This window comes from Labrus bergylta, chromosome 16 (genome assembly GCF_963930695.1).
Source record: "Labrus bergylta chromosome 16, fLabBer1.1, whole genome shotgun sequence".
NCBI lineage: Eukaryota > Metazoa > Chordata > Actinopteri > Labriformes > Labridae > Labrus > Labrus bergylta.
In genome coordinates, this window is record NC_089210.1 from 10,732,943 (window position 1) to 10,752,226 (window position 19,284).

The following is a 19,284-nucleotide window of genomic DNA, read 5'->3' on the forward strand; positions in this document are numbered from 1 at the left end:
ATAGTTTCTTATATTTTAGTTGTAGTCTCACCTTAATAAATGTTACGCTTATTCAGTTTCAATCAGATCACTTCAGTTGAATGGACATTGTTGAAAGCTTTTACCTTTTTGAATGTTTCAAATTATATAAGCCAATAGAAAGCAAATAATAATAATAATAACAATAATAATATGTATTATTATTATTTATTTATATATGTGAAGGTACGTCAGGAAAAGAAGAATATTTTTATGTCAAACATAATTATTTCAGATTTCCCACCCATAGCATCATGACAAGTTTAAAGGCGAAAAGGAAAACTCTTTATTTGATATCATATTGTTGCTCACTTTGAAACAACCACATCACATTGAGAAGCAATAAAATGGAAAAAAAATAAAATAAAATAAGGACAGAATAGGTGTTAAGAGTTCACACTTGTCTTTCCATGTTTGCTTTCTTCTGGCCCAGCAGGAGAGGGGAGGTGGACAGAGGACGGGAGGACAGTGTCAGCTGCTCGTCCTGTCATCCCACAGGACAGGCAGGCCAGAGGTCTTTAAAGATTCACACTGTTTTTATACACAAACTGCAACCCAGAGGATGCAAACAGCATTTATTCATCCTGTTGCATCAGATCGTGCATCTTCAGTCAGATTTGATGTTTAATCAGATCAAACTAAAACATTTACAAGTTGTTGCAGACGCAGACAAAAGAGAGACAAATTATTTCAGCGATAAAAAGACAAGAAAAAGTGAGTGCAGACTGTTTAGCTCACATGTCATTCACACCAGCCGAGTCTGGTTTCAGGCTTTGTGCTGCATGCAGACTGCGTGTTGTGTATAGACAGTAGTAGAAACGAGACAGAGTAGACTTTCTCAAACGCTGCATGTTCTATTAGAAAAATAGCTCTTACAATAGATCCATGACATATTCATCGTGAGGCAATAATCAAAAAGATAACAATAGAAAAGTGTTAACATACAAAAGGAGATCAGTGAGCACTGAAAAATCCCAAAATGAGTCGACAGTTATGGTAAAGAATGTACATTATACTTGATTGATTCCTCAAAATGTTGTCAGATCAAAAAGAGTTCAGATGTGTGATGCTTCATGGAGGCTATGGTTATTATTATTATTTTTTAAAACAAACAAATAAGAGGTAGCTTTGCCCTTTAAAGATGACATTTTATTAAAAGTGAGATGAAATGACCATCACATCCGCTGCCTTTAAGCAATTACAGACAACATGTTGGTGTTTATTATTCAGTCATACATAAAGTGATACTCCAACCGATATTCAGTATTTATACATTTAACTAAAAGGTCAGTAAATCATAATCCTTACTGACATTTGAATCAATTAAATAAACATGAATTAAAGTCATCTTTTTTTTTTTTTTTTAAAGTTGCTAGATTAAAGTCCTGGTTGATTTGTACACATGCAGTAACATGGTGGTTCAGTCAGTTCTTACTTTTAAGCAGTCAGTCTGATATCAAAGAGATTACATTTATTGAACAATCGTCCTGGAATTATAGCTGCATCGTTTCCCATGAATCCCTCATGCTAAGTTAGGAATATGGAAAAGTGGAGCGCGCAACAAACAGCAACAACTGCACACAGAAAGTGAATTCATCGAATGACTGGAGTTGACTGCAGAGAGCATTTCAACTGGATATCATTTCCTGAGCCTATTAAATAGAAGAACTTTTTACAACTTGACAAAAAAAGGTCAATGGTTGGAGTATCACTTTTCTTACCACAAGGTGGCAGTAAATGCACATTTACTCACAGGGCTGGACACCTAGTGTGCTGCAAATTAGATCGATGCTGAGTTGTGCTTTGAAAATGCATGTCAGTGTTTATTTATAATGACTTCAGGAACTATTGAAAAGGTCACATCGGAGACATTCTTTATTATGAATGTGCCCAGAGAGGTTGAAAGTGTGTGTGTGTGTGTGTGTGTGTGTGTGTGTACTCTGTGATTGATGTGTTCCTCTTTAAAGGAACATTTCGCTGTGTGCAGAAGCATGAAGGTAGAGGGAGGACTGGTCTTACAGGGTGTTTGGTCATGTTGACCTTCACTCATCCACTCTCATTAGAAACAAAGGGACACGAGGGCCAAAGTGGCGTCTGCAGGCTGCTCTGTTAGTACATCATTCCCCACTTGCTCATAAGGGTCGAGTCCGAATACTCAGACCGGCCCTAATACGTCCTCTCTTTAATCCTGCTCGACCTTCAAAGGTACAGAGATCTTAGCTCCACTCACATGTTGGTTTCATGGAAGTATCGTTCAAACAACTCCTCACACACTCACGTCCACTTAACCCCACACTCTCTGCTCGTCTGTTTCTGAGCGCTTCAGATTTGAACCCTTTCACTAAATACGCTTACTCTCCCTCCGTATGTTTGCCCTGCTCTCCCTCTCTCTCCCTCTCTCTCTCTATCTCAGTTACTCCCCCGACTGTTCTCCTCTGTGGCTTCTTTGATGTTGCCTCCCTCCTCCTCCTCCTCCTCCTCCTCTTCCTCCTGTGCTGCCGGGGTCTGCTTGGCCGTCTCGCTCAAGCTGGAAAACTTGACCGAGCGCTCGGCGGTCGCCGTCTCCTGTTGGTCTGAGGAGAGAAAGACAGATGTCAGGAGAGGCATTTTATCAGTGTGACATGTGGTGTGTCTGTGATTTGGAGTAAGATGCTTGTGGTTTATTCTGGTGAAAGAGATAATATAATGACTACATGTTGTGGAAAGAACACCAGTTAAAGTTTGGATAAGATTACTTTAAATAAACACTTAGTTAGTTGAAGCTCTCATTGGCAGTTTATCTCTTGTTGCTTGAAGACAAGTTATGTTATACAATGGAAGACATTTAAAAAGAAATGATATTTTTGTTGATTTTACTTGAATTGTATCATGATGTGTTCCTGCACACCCAGTCCAGACATTTTAAAAACAAACGGCACGAGAAGGAAGACAGTTTGTGCTTCTACTTTGAAAGGTTTATTCCCCCACCGGCTCTGTGTTTGTGTCCAATGTAACTGAAGCGTCCTGATTACATTTTGTTTTCATTAGTTTGTCCTCCGTCTGTGAAAACACGGGCCGAGCCGTAACTGTAACTATGATTATGACTCGACTGAAAAGATGAAGTGTGATCAGAGGACCCCCATGAGGATCTTCCTACACCCTGTTCTAGTATTTTGTATTTCACAGGATTCATAAAGAGAGCCTGTGATCATATCTAACAGAGCAATAACTCAAAAAAACAAAAAAAAACATCATTCTGTTGCAAATAACAAAACGATAAGGGAGTGTATGTGCAAAAAGAATGTCCTTCAAATTCAGATTACTATTTCATTTTGTTTAGCTTTGTTTTTCTGGTGATCACATTTTTTTGAAATTTTGCAAAAGTGCATAACTCAAACTTGATATTTTCCCCTAAAATATGAAACCATAGAGGAAGAACTATAAAAGGGAGTTGAACACAGACTTCTTTGGTTTATTCCCTCTATTTCCTATCTGACTAGTACTGATGTTGGGTCCAGGCCTTCAGTCAGTGGACGGTTAAGGACGAGAGAAAGAGGACTAATATGACACCTGGACCATCTCTCTGCACACAGACGTCCACCTGTCCTCCTGTTTGCTCCACAGAGGAGCTTACATCAGCCTGCAAACTACAGGAACGTTTTCTTCTCCAAAGAGTAAACTGCTTTACTGAGAGGGAATGATGTTGGTATTTTATTTTAAGTCCATTTCCAATTATTTTTCTATATTTCTATATTACTAACTCGATTATGATAGATTTGTTAACGTTTTGCCTCCCAGACTGAAACAAAGAAACACAATTATAAGTTAATTGACAATCAACTTTATTAAGTTTGTTGTCTGGTAGAGATTTCCTAAACTTAGAGAAATGCAAGGCACTCGACACATAATCTGTCTGTACATGTGAGTTTGTCTCACTGTTGAAGCTGGACGTTGATGCTGGCTTTTTGTGATGGGAGGAACAATGAGAACTGAAATTTGACATGTGGAATGTGTGCAGACATCAAGAGGACAAATATAAAGGAAAAGGGAAAACTGGACCGTTCATACAAACAGAGAAAAATACACCATATGGTACTTTTACAATGCTTCTCACCCAATTTCAGGAGAGTGAACCATGATTGTTAAGACTTAAATGTACAGGATTTGAAGTTTGAAAAAGGCAAATCTGTCAAATACAGAGGATTTTATTCAATGCTTCATTTCTTTTTAACACTTCAAACTCAGAGGGATCTGAACTGGGAAATTTGTATCTCACCAACTTGTCTTACTTTCAGTTTTAGGCAGGTGAGAAGACCCCATTAACAACCAATGAACCAATCCAATAAATGCCAGTGGTTCTGTGCGGTGTTAAAGTACCAAAGGGTGCACTTAGGGAGTAAGAGTTAAGAGTGTTTGTGCTGAGCTGCTGCCTGACAGAGAGCCTCCCTCTCTCACCAGCAGCCTTAGTGGGAGGTGTGTCCTCTCTCTCCTGTCTCTGCCAGATGTCCTCCTCATCCACCTCAAAGGGGTCTTCCAAAGGGGGGTAGACACCTAGGTTCTGCATGTGTGCTTCAGCCATCTTCTGGACAGCTAATACACACAGGTAAACACAGCACAAACACACACACATGGACGGACGGGAGCACAAACACAAAACAGGGAAAGAGGGATTTGTTGTTGGGTTGTTGGGTTTGACCACGCTTCAACACTGCCAGGTTTTTCAAATTACAGTACATGCACAGACAGACAGACAGACAGACAGACAGACAGACAGACAGACAGACAACTGCAAGACGGTATCCCGCTGTGAAGTTGTTTACTATCAGTGTTCTGTCTCCCTTCTGTTTATTTTCATCCTTGACTTTCCTCAGTTCTGCTGACTCACACTCCTCCCTCTCTCCGCCCTGTCCACTCTCCTAATAGTGATATTACCTCAGCTCCCACTCTCACTCTGGGTCACCTTGGCTTCTTCCCTCCATCACTCTTACACCCCTTAACACCCTCAGATACTCAGTGCGGCATTATCCTGGCTCGAGGTACGTTATGTAACTGGAAATGATTCTGAGGAAGTTCTCTCCTTCACTTTCTGAAGGGCAGATTTCTGATGCAATAAACGCGGCTTCCTGGGGTCATTATATCATCACTCAACATGCAACACACACACACACACACACACACACACACACACACACACACACACACACACACACACACACACACACACACACACACACACACACACACACACACACACACACACACACACACACACACACACACACACACACACTCGCACACACACACACACACACACAAATCCTCATTAAACGAAGGTCTGCTGACAGGCTCTGAAATGTCAATTTTTGCTCCTTTTGAAACCACATGTAACACACAGAAAGCCAAAAGCATAAATAGGCAAATAACGTACTTTTCTGTGTTCATTCTATCCTGCCCATATGTGTGTTCTTGTGTGTGCTCGTGTGTGTGTGTACCGCAGCTGTATACGCAACTGACTGTAATCCTGGATGATCCAGACTTTCCTAGACTCACACTCAGTGTCTCACAGCTGTCACACTCTAATCTCTCCCTTTCTCCATTTCTCTCTATCTGTTACACATATACACGCCCTGTTGTTGATCATACACTAAGAGCATCAAGACATGGAAACAAGCCTATGCATTATCACACATGTGCATGCAAAAATATAAGTTATGGCTTTTGAATTCATTTCTGCCCATCTGTCATGAGCATTTAATTCTTTTGTTTGCTGACATATCATGAAGCGTGTCAGAAATTAGAGTTAAGCACCACAAAAAACAAGATGGACTTAAACAACACACAAGGGTGAACCACAACAGAAAACCTCCAGCACGCACTGCTCACACCTACCTTTGAGTGAGGGAGGCTGGTACACGTTTGGATTGACACGTTTGGGTTTGAGTACTCCGTTTTCTCCTACGACCCACTGCAAACATACAACATCAGGCAAGATTTTACGTTAAAATTCTCCCAGGCATGTTTGAAGAAGTCAAAAAAAAAACTCTGCATTGTATGTTTGTGTCAATTTATCTCCCGCTTCAGAGTTTGCACCTTCAGCTGATGAAGGTACAAACTACACATGCTCAGTTCAACTCAAACATGACAATGAGGTAACAATGAGCAGGACAAAAACAAGGTCACTTTTTTTTTTTTTTTTGAGTGTTTTCTTTTTCACTTATTTATGTAAAAAAAAAAAGCTGTTTTTGCTTATGTAATGCAATATTTGAAAGCCAGTCTTAGCTTTTCAGAAATGCCAGTATTTGACCTGTGAGTGTTTTTAACACTTCTGTGCAAAGAAGCTTTCCCCAAACTTCTGGATTTAAGATTTCATGAGACATTATAAGTTTAAAAATCAAAAGTGACAAATCTTAAGCCACATCTGTTTTTTTCTTTCTGTGTGCTATTTGAAAGGTCAATAACCATTGTAAACATGTTGTTTCAAAGTGACATAAACAAAATACTTATGGAGGACGGATGTAGCATGCAGAGTGACACTCATTATAGAAAAGTGTGTGGACTTCACCTTTACCTGGTGGGTGGACTGATCATCCTCAGGAGATGATTGGTCAGCTACTCTGAACAGCGTGGCAGGTGTGGGCCTCCTGCGCCGGATCTTCAAAACAAACACACACAAACATAAAGGCCAGCCGTAAACATATTAATAATTAAAGTGGTCGAAAAAATGTTTTATTAATGATGCTCAGCACAAAGCCTCATAAATCAGATGGAAAATGTTCTTCCTGGGGCGTCGCTCTATTTCACTGGAGCTGCTGCCCTGCTGGCTGAAGGGTCAAAAAGCCGTCAGGAATGTTTCCATAGTGGATACCGGCCAGGTCAGAGTCAAGGTCATGGTCAGTGGATCACAGGAAGACTCATTATGTAACTTTCTGTTTTCATAGATACACTAACAGCAAATAGCACAGAAGGTTGACTGATGCTTTTTGCTGGAGTTTTAAATGATCCAGCTTTAAGAAGTTTTGATACAGGGAGTTTTAGAACTGAATTACCTCTTCACCACTAATGTAACATTCTTAGCATTTCCTTAGTGCTCCATGTACGCTCTCATACACCCTCACAAACAGTGCGACCATGGAGAAAAAAAAGACTAAATGAGCCCCAGCAATCAGCTCAGTCTCTTTCTTTTTTTTCTTTCTCTGCAGGTTTGAGAGTATTTACAGGGAACTCTCTGTCCTTAAAGGAAACGCTCGCCTCTGCCCCTCCAGCTCTCCAGCCTGTATCCTTCCTGTGGGACTGCACTCATACAGTTTGTTATTTCATTCAACAGCAACACCACTGTTGATGCAATTACCCACTTTAGACCTTTCAAAGTCAAGCTTCATTAAAAATCTATTTTGATATCAATCTTTCAGCCTTTAATAGTTAAAGAAAGGTGTCAGCACGTCTCGCTCACAAGGTACCAGGTCTGGAAAAGAAGATTCTTATTAAGCTATAATATATATTTTTTTAAATATTGGTGTTTTAAAAATCCTATGATGATCAGTAGTTCATTAATCAGAGTAAACAAGTAATTTCACCTGTGTATCTATGAATTGATTGGGCTTTTTATTCCTGTTGTCATACCTTTTTACATGATAAATGATAAATCTATTAATGAGCGGTTTTGTCTGGAGATTTATCAGTGATAAAAAATAATCAGTTACCAGACTTGCCGCACCGAAGTTTATTAGTCTGCAGGAATGGTTCGAGAAGTTTCTGTGGTTGGTTTGCTTCATTTTTCATTTGTAGAAGCTTGTCAAAATTGTAATCCATTGACGCCATGTTTCATTTTATACAACTTATGGTCTGCCCTAAAGAGGAAAGTGACTGATAGTAAATGACAGGTTCGGTGTATCACTTTCATTCTGAACTACCCTGAGCATAAAGTGCGGAGCCTTTGCTTCACATACAAAAAAGGTTCACGTGCAGTCCTCAGTGATTTGACTCACTTTCCAGTAATTCTAGATGATTTATAGCTGCCATCTATAACTCACTTTTGAGAAAATGTTGGATAAAAAGAAAAATGAATTATGAGTGCAAGCAGAGCAGCTAAGTGGACTTGGCTGCTCGGACAAACAAAGTATTGAAAAGCGTCCTCTGAGGAACGAGCCAACCTTGGCCATGACATGAACCGCCCCGCTGCTGTTTACGGCACCACACAACATCACAGGCAAGCGAGTTAAGCAGCCTGGCTCTGTTTTGTGTTCTAACTGCTCCATACGGAGGGATGTGTTTGTGTTTGGTTCCCCCTCCTCCTTGTTAAGCGTGGCGTGCGTCATCACAGCGAGGCACATGTTGCCAAAGCAGAGGCTTGCTGGGCCGCGTGGTGGAACGCTGCCACTGTCAAACACGACAACACAGAGTAATCGAGCGTGGATTTCTCCCTTATTTATGACACCAGACACACATTTTAATCCCATCACGCAACTTCCAGCTTTCCTGTCTCCACTGGATCTCTCACACTATCTGTCTTTCTGTCAGTCACCTTTCATTTCCGTCTCACTTGATCCTCGGCTTCCTCCATCCTGTGTACGTCCGTATTTATCATTCATTACTTGTCAGTGACATTACCCTCACGTCTCTCGTCACTTCTCCTCAGTCTCATCACCACCATGATCTCGATTGCTTATACTACAGTAATATTATTTTGCTTTCTGACTCCTCCGTCTTTTCCTTTCCTTGATTAATCTCTCTATTTCTGAACATCCACAGGGCCTTCTTTCACCCCCCCCCCCCCCTTTGTCTGCCCCACCTCTCCCCCAGCGAGCTGCGGAGGCCCGGGGCTTCATGCCGCTGTGAACCCTGCTGCCTTTTCCTGCCTCACACCTGCTCCCAGCCTTGCAGGGCGGCCTGAGGTGGCTCACATAGACCCACAAGAGAAAGCAAACACCAGATGTTGCCATGACCAAGCCTTGTGGCATTATATCCATTAAACTGGGAAGACTCCTAGAAAGGTCGTCAAGTCATGCAGACTAAGTGTGTTTTTTTAATTGTGTTTGTGAGGTTATATATATGGTTCTAATTATACACTTACCATGCCAACTGATTTCTTCAGGTCTATATTAACAATAACCACAGAACAATTCAATAATTAATCAATCAAAAAATCTACTTGATTGACAGGAAATGTATCTGCAGCTAAAATGCTAATTGATTGTGAAAACAATTGTTAAGAGTTTCAGCCACTATTTACTCTAGTTCTCACAGTTTTTGTTTCATGACTTCCTTATTTTACATTTGACTTTACTACAAATTGTAGGTCCAGTCTAAAACTGTAGGAACAAAAAGCTTTCACACCTTACACCAGCAAGCTTTCCAACCTTAGTGCTCTTATGTTTTATTATCATGATTCATGTGAAAGGTACATTCGGGTAAATTCTCTCTGTTATTGAAAATAAAGTTCTGGATCGATAGCCTACAGATGGCTTGCAACTCCTAGAAAATATTCCTAGAAACACAAACAATGGATCCACAAAAAACACATTTATAAAAGCAAAAAAGGGTTATGCAGTATGTTGGAGCTTTACCCATCTTATAAGGTGTCACTGAAAGAGAAAGGATGAGATTAAACACGTAAAAATTAAAGTCCATTTTCATTTAGTCAAATGGATATGAAAAATCGGAACGTGAAATGATTGTGTTGGTTAATTGAGGTCCATGAGAAGCTTAATCTGATGAACTTTTCACCTGAATGTGTGAACATAATGCCAATGTTTGTCAGTGTGAATGTGTGTGTGTGTGTGTGTGTGTGTGTGTGTGTGTGTGTGTAAATGCAGATGACTGTCCTCCTAATGCCAGCATCCAATCAGAGCGGTGATCTTGTGAAATGCCACGTCATGACCTCCTAGACCCGAAAGAAGAAGCATGCCCCCTCTCAGGTCGATGTTCTAACAGGCTTGTAAGGTAGAAAAATGAGATGAAAACAATGAAACCATGTAGGTAATACACATTAATGTGCTAAAAGGCCCAGGTGTTTCTATCTCTGTGTTTATGAACACAAAGCGATGGCTACAGTGATGGTGGCGGTGACGTGCTGCTCTGTCACATAGACAATGGCAGATGACATAGACACACATAGTAACTCAGTAATTTTCCAGTTTAAAAACCACCCTACTCTGCCTGAGTTACATAATATGTATGTGACTTCCTCATTTACGCCAACACTGGGGCACAGCGTGCCAGATTACTCCAGCTACGCTTTATCCCTCTCCCCCTCCCTCATCTACTTTCTAAACCCCTGCCCCCAATCTCCCAAACGCTCTCCTCTGCTGGCAGCCATTGTTTCTGTACCAGGATCAGAAGAGCCGCTATGAACTTGCACAGAGTGGCTCTATGCAGGCTGCTGCAGTGGCCTTTCAGTGGCTCCACAGGTGTACGCCTGCAGGCTGCACTAGTGCACTAGTTTATCTAAAGATGATAAGTACATTTGAATAATCTGCTGACTTTGCAGTGAGAGGATGTCGTGAGAGAGGAAATCTTCTAGAATCAATCGAGCAGATCATCTAATCCTCCAATACCTCACTCTGTCACATGTAATGGTGACTTTGCACATGTATGATGTGTGAACATGTGTGTTGGCACAGCAACAGTCTTGCACAGGAGCCTGGGTGCAGATCCACTGATATGGGTCTGATCCCCAGTGGCTGTCCTCTGAGCTGGTACTCTCGGGGTCGGGCCTATAAAAAGGAGCATCAGTAGGACAGCATAAACTAGATTGGAGGGGTCTCTGGGGGCTTTGAGGGGATGAGACAGGAAGGCTCTAACTGCAGTTCTGGATCTAATGCTAAAACAACACATAAAGAGAGACACCTTTGATCTCTTTCCATGTCCGTGTAAATCTACTGTGTCCCACGGCATTACATTGGGCCATCCAATAATCAGTGCATGTCACCGCTCTCTAAAAGAGGTGGCAGCATCAGTCAGATCCATATGAAGCGAATAGATAGACATGGATTTGTACAAGATTGATTCGCAGATATAGAATCTGCCCATAGGGACATGAAACTACATTATTAAAGAAAAAGAAGTTGTGTATGTGCCTGACATTCAATACTGCAATGGAATCACTCACAAATAAGGAAAGGCACATGTAGTAAAATGTGTTCCATGAAACAGTGTTTGTTCTCCCTTTAAAAAGTATTTATAAGTTGTGCATCCATAACTTTTTCAGTCTTCAGTTCCCTTTTTTTTAACTTTATTTTACTCCATGGGGCAGCACCTACGTCACTGAACCTGACAAATGTCACCACTGTTAGTCTCAGTGACGTTATCCATTGGTTTCTTAAGCAGAATTTTGAAGCTCATCGATGGCGGTCTCCAGATTGGGAAATGCTGTCTCATACTGACTTCTGTTCAACCTAGTAACAAGCAAAGAGTTTGAGCATTAAGCTTCATGACAAACAGCAACAATGCGCCCGTCCTTTCAGTCGGATTAGCCACGTCCATTACTATGAATAAAATGTATTGTTATCAAAACGGATGAGTTATAAAAAAAATGTAAACCCCCCTGTACAGTGTGTGCTTATAAAGAAATTAGCTTTTCAGACCAAATTTGTGTTTTGCCCTCGGCTGTAAACGTGTTTATTTCTGCTGTACAAATGGACATTTTAGCATGGGATTGTATGGGACTTCAGGGTCTTATGCAGCCAGCCTCAAGGGAATGCTCAAGGGCCTGCAGGTTTTTGCACCTCATCTTTCAACAGTGGAGGTTTTCCGCATGCTTCAAACACATAGACCAACTTAATTAAACAGACAGGCCCCCTTATTCACAGAGCCATGCCCGCCCCCTGCCTTTAAAAAAACTACGCCGCACAGCCCAAGAGCCATAGGGATACAAGTGCATTTAAAGTATGGGCTGAGGGTTACTTAGTTTTCTAGTGCACACACTTTAGAGTAGAATACAATAAGGAAATGCGTCTCATGACCATCTTCATTAAATATGTTTGTAAGTTCAATTACAAATGATGAAAAATACACATTTTGCTGGCTCAAACATTCCAAATTTGAATAGGTTCAGGTTCAGGTTATTGTTGCCTAAAACTTCTTATTTCAAGCAGTGGAGCATTTTTTAGACTTTGTTAATGGGAGGCTTGAAGATTACATCGAATGTTAGCTTTAAAAAGTGCTTAAAAAATATGAGCGTCTTACTGTATATTTACATCATAATCTCAGCCTTCTGTTTTGTTTCCTGAGTTTGTCCTCATAGAATTCAAGGGATAATATTGCTTAAGGTTTGTTCATTGTATGAAACAGTGGACACTTTGTTGGCTGTTGTGAGGATTAAATCTAAATGGTTAATGTACTTGAGCTTGTATAGCGCTTTTCTAGTCTTCTGACTACACAAAGCGCTTTTTACACAGAATGTCACACCTACCCATTCACACCCATTCACACACAGATGGCAGAGGTTGCTAAGTAAAGTAAGCATCAGACGTAACTAATCCCATTCATACGCTGCTGACGAAAGCAGTGGGAGCATTTTGGGAGTTAAGTGTCTTGCCTAATCAGATATGTTGCTGCAGGAGCTGGGGATCGAAACCCCCAACCTTCCGGTTGAGAGACATCCAACTCCACCAACTGAGCCACAGCCGCCCCAATGGAAAGAACAAGTCACACTGCTATTTCTTGGCAAAGCCTCCAGACAACATGTATCAGTATGCGTTGCAAATCCAAAGTTAAAGGCCAGTGATCAGGTCTATCATGTGACAAACATCTCTGTCATACACAGACTTGCACCAAATCATCACTAATAGACAGTGCTGTCGGACAGCTACACCTGCTAGTCAAGTTTCCAGCTGTTTCAAAGAGGGTCAAGGACGTGGCTACGCAAATTACAACCCCAACTGCAGCTCAGCGACCTCTGAGGTCGGTCAGGTGTGCATAATGCACTCATTTCTATTCAAGTGAACAACATCACTGAATTCCCATCAGAAGGAGAGGGCTGCTGCATGTTGCATTTCAACGTTCACTTTTACGCTGATCTTTGACCCCACATTTGGCTGACTGAATAAACAGATGGGCTGCAGACAGCATCCAGAGGGGCTCTCCAACAACCTCAAAAAAAAGGCAATGTAATTATGCAGCACCCACCGGCAGAATGATATCATACTCCGACAACCAACCCCCTTGTTTCCTCTGTTTCTTCTCTGTTACACACCCCCGGCATTTTGGTAATTAGCTGCTGGAAACTGTTTGGCCTGTTGTTCCAGAGACGGTTGGAAGAAAAAGTATTACCATCACATCACACAAATATAATGAGCCAATTTCTCATGAGTGACAGGAAGCCACCTACCAGGCCACAGTGCACACTGGAGCAATTCACAGGGCGAGGCCGCAACAGGGAAGGTGCCAATCAAAGCTTTTCTCGGAGACAGCATGGCTAACAACGTTCAAACACTGGGATAATTCTGCTTTTACTGTTCATTCACTCAGATTTAGTGGCGACACATTGTGCAGCAGACAGAGTCCAGAGAGATCAACAGGCAGGTATGGACAGAGGTAGCTATAGTTACTGTTCTGCACCGTGACATGTACTCACAGATGATGAAGTGAAAAAGGTAACCACTTAAGGTTGCTCTGGAGCTTACAGGTCATTGCTTGGATGCAAAGGAATACAGAAGTGTTACATTTCAATATCACTTGGGAGTGTTGCCAATATTTCTGTTGAGAAGAAGTAGAGTTCTTAATCACCTCTACTGCCTCAACTCTGAAGATGACCTGGTGTGCCCCCGCAAAGGCTCATTAAGTTGTAAGTAAATAAACACAAAAAATGTATCAACTTCTGGGACAAAAATGGAAGATTTTAACAAAAAGGCAGCAATGACATAAAGCTGTGTTTTCTCTGTGTCAACAGCACAGAGATCCAGACCAGTCCCATTTGTTTTGCCTCAATGTCCTTCTCAATGTCACTATATCAGTTTGACCATCCCGTAGCTCTTCGGGGAGAAAAAAAGGGATTCCAGCGCCTGACAGAGGCAATGGAATGAAGTGGGAGGAGGGCAGTTTAAAGGTTCAGTTCAGGGTCCAGATCCTGTCCCAGCTGCATGAGCACACCAATGTCTGATGACAAGTCAGCTCCAGATCCTGTCCTGGCCTTATCCGCCGCCCCCATTTCTCTCCCCCACTGTGCCACTATTCCCTTTCTAATCCTCTCGCTCTCCTCTCATCCCAGATATGATTGCGGCTGTTGTTGTTATAGCCACGGCTAAAAAAATGGAAGTGCAACAGATGCACTATGGTTTCTCTGCAATGTCACACGTAGGCAAAAATGATGATGCTGTTGAGTTAGAGGCAAATAAATAAATGGACAATAAGGAACTGCTTCTCTGCATGCCCCAAAGAAAGCCTGACTATGTTTGATTAAAGATGACAGCAAATGACAACATGGGGCTTCTTGAACACAATGAGGGTTTGCATCATTGTGGTTCCTGCAAGATTCGAATGCAAGCCTAAGGTATCATGGCACATTGTCAACTCATAGTGTACAGTGTCAACAGGTGACAAATCTATCTACCCGCATGCTCAGCATTTATGTTCTTGAACTGTTTATAGAATACACACATCCATGCGTACATGAGCAAACAGAGGATGATGGATTGTTTGGTTAGGATTGTCATTAAGACAATTAGATTTTTAGAATTACATATAAAGCTTTTTTGTGAAAAAAAAACAAACAAATAAGCGTTAGAGCCCAGGAACTACTCTGCTGAAACATAGTGGAAAAGGAACATGAAGGAAAACATTGTTCCAAACTGCTGTTGATGGACACAGGCAATAAAAATGTTTTCATATAGTTAACAAATCAAAAAACTCCTGTACTGTCAAACCCAGGGAGGATCAAAAATACTCAGCCTACAGAAGACAGAGAACCATTGATTGTGTCCCAACAGCAATTAGAACCTGTGGTTTCCAGCAATTAGGTTCGCCACTACAAACATCGAGAAACCGCTGGGGCAGAAAACTTCAAGAAACATTCAAATCATTTTCGTAAGAGGGATGACATCAGTGGGCGAACTGAGTCACACCACTACAGTGACATTCCCGACTGTCCGCATGCAAGAGAAAGATCACTGCGCCCTCTTGCCCTGTCCCAGCATGCTTTGTGCCATCCAATGAGATGTTCGTTTTGGCAGTGCATGTTGACAGTCCCCCAGACTGCTAATGTTTACCCACAAACACACACTGCATCAAAGGTCGCTTTTTGACGTTTTACCCAGAGACTAGACTTGAAAGGGCGATTTGGTTGGGAGGAGTGGGCTCGGGATAGGGTGGGGAGTGTGGGTGGGGCAGGTGAACCAAAAAAAAAATGCCCGCCATCACCCTGTTAGGTTTAATATGCATTTATATGGAAGTGTTTGATATAGAAAGGCGGTGTATTGATACCCTTTGCTGCCCTTTGTTATTCACTTTCATATTTCAAGTTTCCTGTCATTTCAATGGATCAACATGTGCTGACCAGTTCATGTTGACTTCAACGAGAGGAAACATAGATAGATGTCAACGTGTTTAGTCCACGGGGAGGCAAGCTAGGAGGGAATCAGGGATGCAGCGTCTGCACCATGACCCTAATCTCTGTCCATTATGCACATTACCCTACATTGGTTTGCAAAGCGCGCAGGATTGTGTGTGTGTGTGTGTGTGTGTGTGTGTGTGTGTGTGTGTGTGTGTGTGTGTGTGTAGAGTAGAGGTAGGGATGGTAAACATGGCCATGTGCTTTCTCCATGTTGTTACTGACAACCACAACTTTGATTGTCAACTCTCAATATGAGGATATCAATAGCCCGATCATTAAAATATTCTGCCATACTACAGTTATTTCAAGAAGATAGTGGGAGAGCTCAACAGATCTGCAGTTTTACGACAAGATACCAGGGTTGACAGTGGAGAGCAAGGAAACATTGTGATGACCGACGTAGTCTTGAAAATTCTGATTAAAGTCCGAGGGCTCGTTGATTGAAGACTTTTCATTTGGTGGACACGGATTTTAATCTAGCTGGTCCTTTCGTCCAAAGAGACATCCAGGTTACCTTTGATAATGACATAATCGGGGCGCCAGTGGCCAAGTGGTTAGTTGGAACACCCCTTGTACAGAGGTTGGAATTACTCGAAGGAGGCGGCTCGGGTTCAAATCCTACACTTTCCCACATGCCATTCCCCACTCTCTCCTTTCCAGATTTCTGACTCTTTCCACTGACCTGTCCCTTCAATAAAGGCACAAAATGCCCAAAAAGAAAACATAAAGCCATGGAGGACAGTTTTCAAAGCTTTGGGAATGTTTTCTCGCTTTCTCACAGCGCGGACACTCAAAAGCCGTGATGAAATACCAGGTAAGAATATCTTACGAGGCACAAAAGAAAAAGAAACAGCTGCTGTTTTTTTTCCGGCACAATGTGTATTAATTCATCGAGTGGGAGGTCTCACATCAGATCCTAACCCATTAAAATGCATTCACACAAGCTTTCCCATAAACATGTTACAGCATTAATGTAAACAACCTATCAGACAAACAGTGCTGTCCATTAAAGTTGACCTTTTAGATGCAAACTGTGGGGGAGCTTTGGGGGCGACGTAGTTGTGCAGCCCGTCTCCATAGTAACAAGGCCCCGGCAGTTCAGTTGATAGTGGTTTTGGGGTTTAAATGCCATCGGAAAGAACAGTGTGGAGTTCTGTAACAAGTTCGGAAGAATGGTGTAGTCATTGTAACTCATTTGCAAAGATTGACTTGTGGGGCGAGTGTAATTGTGGTGGGTGGGGAAGGGAATGAAATGAGTGTTAACCATTACCCCTGGCCACCCACAAGTCCCAGGAGACTCCCACAGCCATGCATAGAGGCAATTTGCTTTAAAAAAAAAAAAAAAAAGACATAAACACATCCTCCCCTTAACGTCCTTCGGTTTCCCACACTCCCCTCAACACATTTGTTTGAACATACAGCTTTCTTCCACCTGCACACAATAATGCAAGCACCTGATTCTTAAATTACTATCAACATTGTTTTTACATATGTCTACTCTTTTAACATCTAGATGACATAGGTTATTAAGTAATATGGTGTCCACTAAACAAGCTGTCATAAAAGCCTAGCACACACATTTTATCTGAAGGTAAAAACCTTTTGGAGCAGAGCCAGACAACCAAACTAAATATAGCTCGTCACTGTTTCAGCAGAAGGTGATTGAGAAATAAGGTCCTCCCCAAAACAGAAGGAAGTACGTTTTTTTTTTGTTTTTGTTTTTTATAGAGGAAGAGCAGCTCACATATGGTAGATTGATATCCTGTGGCTTACTTGGAAGAGATGATAGGGATCAGAGTGTGATAACAGGCCATGAGAGATAGAGAAGAAAGAGAGGTTTGTTTATGTGTTTATGTGTCTCATGGAGCAATGCAAACTGTTTCAAACTCTGCAAGTTTTTTTTTTTAGTTTATCGTTCAGTAACACTGCCACAAATTCTTCTTCTTTTAAGTGTGACGACAAAATGACACTTGATTTTTCAAATATCAAACTTTCTCGCACACCATGGTGGAGAGTAACTTCTGGTCATTTTAGATCATTAAAAACCGTTTTTTTTTTTTTTTTTTAATTTAACAAGCTGGGAAACAGGGACAGCCACTCAGGGAGCTGACCCCAGACAGGTTAGCAAAGAGATTAGGTCGTACTTATTTCTTTCTCTGCTTTTCTTCACAATGCACATCTCTTTCTTGCCGTCCCATCTCCTCTCAAGCCCTCAGGAGAGATGAGCCATTGGCCTCGATCTACCTCAGAACCAAGTGGTTCCTGCTTTGGCCCACTTTCCTCTGCTCTAAAATAAGAGCTAGCAGCATTTGGGCCAAAACAGAAAAGTCTGGGTTTGTTCTCTCAAAATGAACATAAACAGTTCACAGAATAAGTCAGCCATTAGATAGTTCTGTTAGAAAAAGCAAGATGAAAGATTGTAGTAACAAATGTTCAGATAATAAAGGTTATTCCACTACAGAGAGAGAGAGAGAGAGAGAGAGAGAGAGAGAGAGAGAGAGAGAGAGAGAGAGAGAGAGAGAGAGAGAGAGACAAAGGAATAACAATTATTAACAGTGTTAGCTCGGTAGCAAACTAAATGTCAAGGGCCTTTTGTTGCTGCTTTTGTTGCGAAAGAGTGAACGGGCTTCAAATACAAGATAATGACTTTGTGTCAACGTCACATTGTTTCACAGGTGGGGAAGATGAGATGAGACATCAGTGCACCAATCTCATGAAGAAACAGAGGAGGGGGAAATGTCATCACTATTTCTCAAACATGTGGCACGCAAACCCTGCTGAATGGGGAACTTATCAAAAACAAAACAAAAGCAGATTGATAAGGTGGTGAAAAGTGTAGGTGATCTAATTTGTCCACTTTTGATAATCAACACTACTAGCTAAAATAACTAAAAGCTTACCACCTTTTGAATGAACGAATGGAAGGCAGAGAGAGGAAACTAGCTGTGCAATTTAAAACAAAGTTACAACTATTTAGAGCTAAAGCTAAAACAAAATGTCAACAGAATTTAAAAAAACAAAAACAAAAAAAAAAACATTATTTTTTGGGTCAAACGTGATCTGTCCTTTGCCTGCTCACCATCTCCACTTGTCGAGGATCCAGGTTTGTGGGCGCAGAGGATGAAATCGCAAAGTGGATCTTCTTCCTCTCCTTGGGCTCCCCTTCAACCTCAGTCGACACGGAGGGGTCCATGGCTCTGGATGGGGTCCCCGGGGGACAGACTCCCAGCAAAAAGGAGAGGTCGCTACCGAAGATCCTCCCTGGAGGAACCTCCCACTCCTGATAAGTCCCACTCCTGGAAGACTTTTCCTTTCTCTCCTCACTCCCTCACACCTTCACACAATAAACCGCACAGACCCTCTCTTATTCACCTCCTGTCCTCTCTCCCTCACCAGCAGTTTCTAATATTCTCTCCTCTTGCTCTCCTGTCCTCCTTTCTTTCTCTTTTCTCCCCTCACTTGCAACCTGTGCAGCTGGAGTGAATGAGGCAAGTGCTTAGATCTGTGAGGGAGAGAAGTGGGTGGGTAGAGGCTGGATGGGGAGGGACCAAGGTCCAAAAGAGGGTGGAGATATTAGAAGAGAGGGGAAGAGCCAGAGCGAATAGGGGAGGGGATGAATGAGGATGCAACAGGGGGAACGGCTGTGTTTTTTTTTTTTTCTATCTATCTAAGCTGAGGTTGATTTGTAATCAGAAAAAAAAAATAATAATCTCATCACATCAGCTGAGCCTCTTTTGGCC

At 41.8% G+C, this 19,284-nt stretch overlaps 1 protein-coding gene across 3 annotated transcripts; it reads right to left on the reverse strand.

Moving 5' to 3' along the window:
• Positions 1 to 280: 280 nt before the first annotated feature.
• On the reverse strand, positions 281 to 19,059 carry ppp1r1b (protein phosphatase 1, regulatory (inhibitor) subunit 1B). Of its 3 annotated transcripts, none has more exons than XM_065964821.1 (5): positions 18,624 to 19,058; positions 6,560 to 6,649; positions 5,887 to 5,962; positions 4,453 to 4,587; positions 281 to 2,591 (listed from the first exon to the last, which is right to left on the reverse strand). In XM_065964821.1, exons 1-5 carry the CDS (start codon positions 18,735 to 18,737, stop codon positions 2,428 to 2,430), a joined length of 579 nt encoding a protein of 192 aa, XP_065820893.1. In that variant the 5' UTR covers positions 18,738 to 19,058; the 3' UTR covers positions 281 to 2,427. The 3 variants fall into 3 exon arrangements, with proteins under 3 accessions (XP_065820893.1, XP_020488324.3, XP_065820894.1); XM_020632668.3 differs by having other exon boundaries at positions 6,566 to 6,649; positions 18,624 to 19,055; XM_065964822.1 differs by lacking the exon at positions 4,453 to 4,587 and having other exon boundaries at positions 6,566 to 6,649; positions 18,624 to 19,059.
• Positions 19,060 to 19,284: the final 225 nt, after the last annotated feature.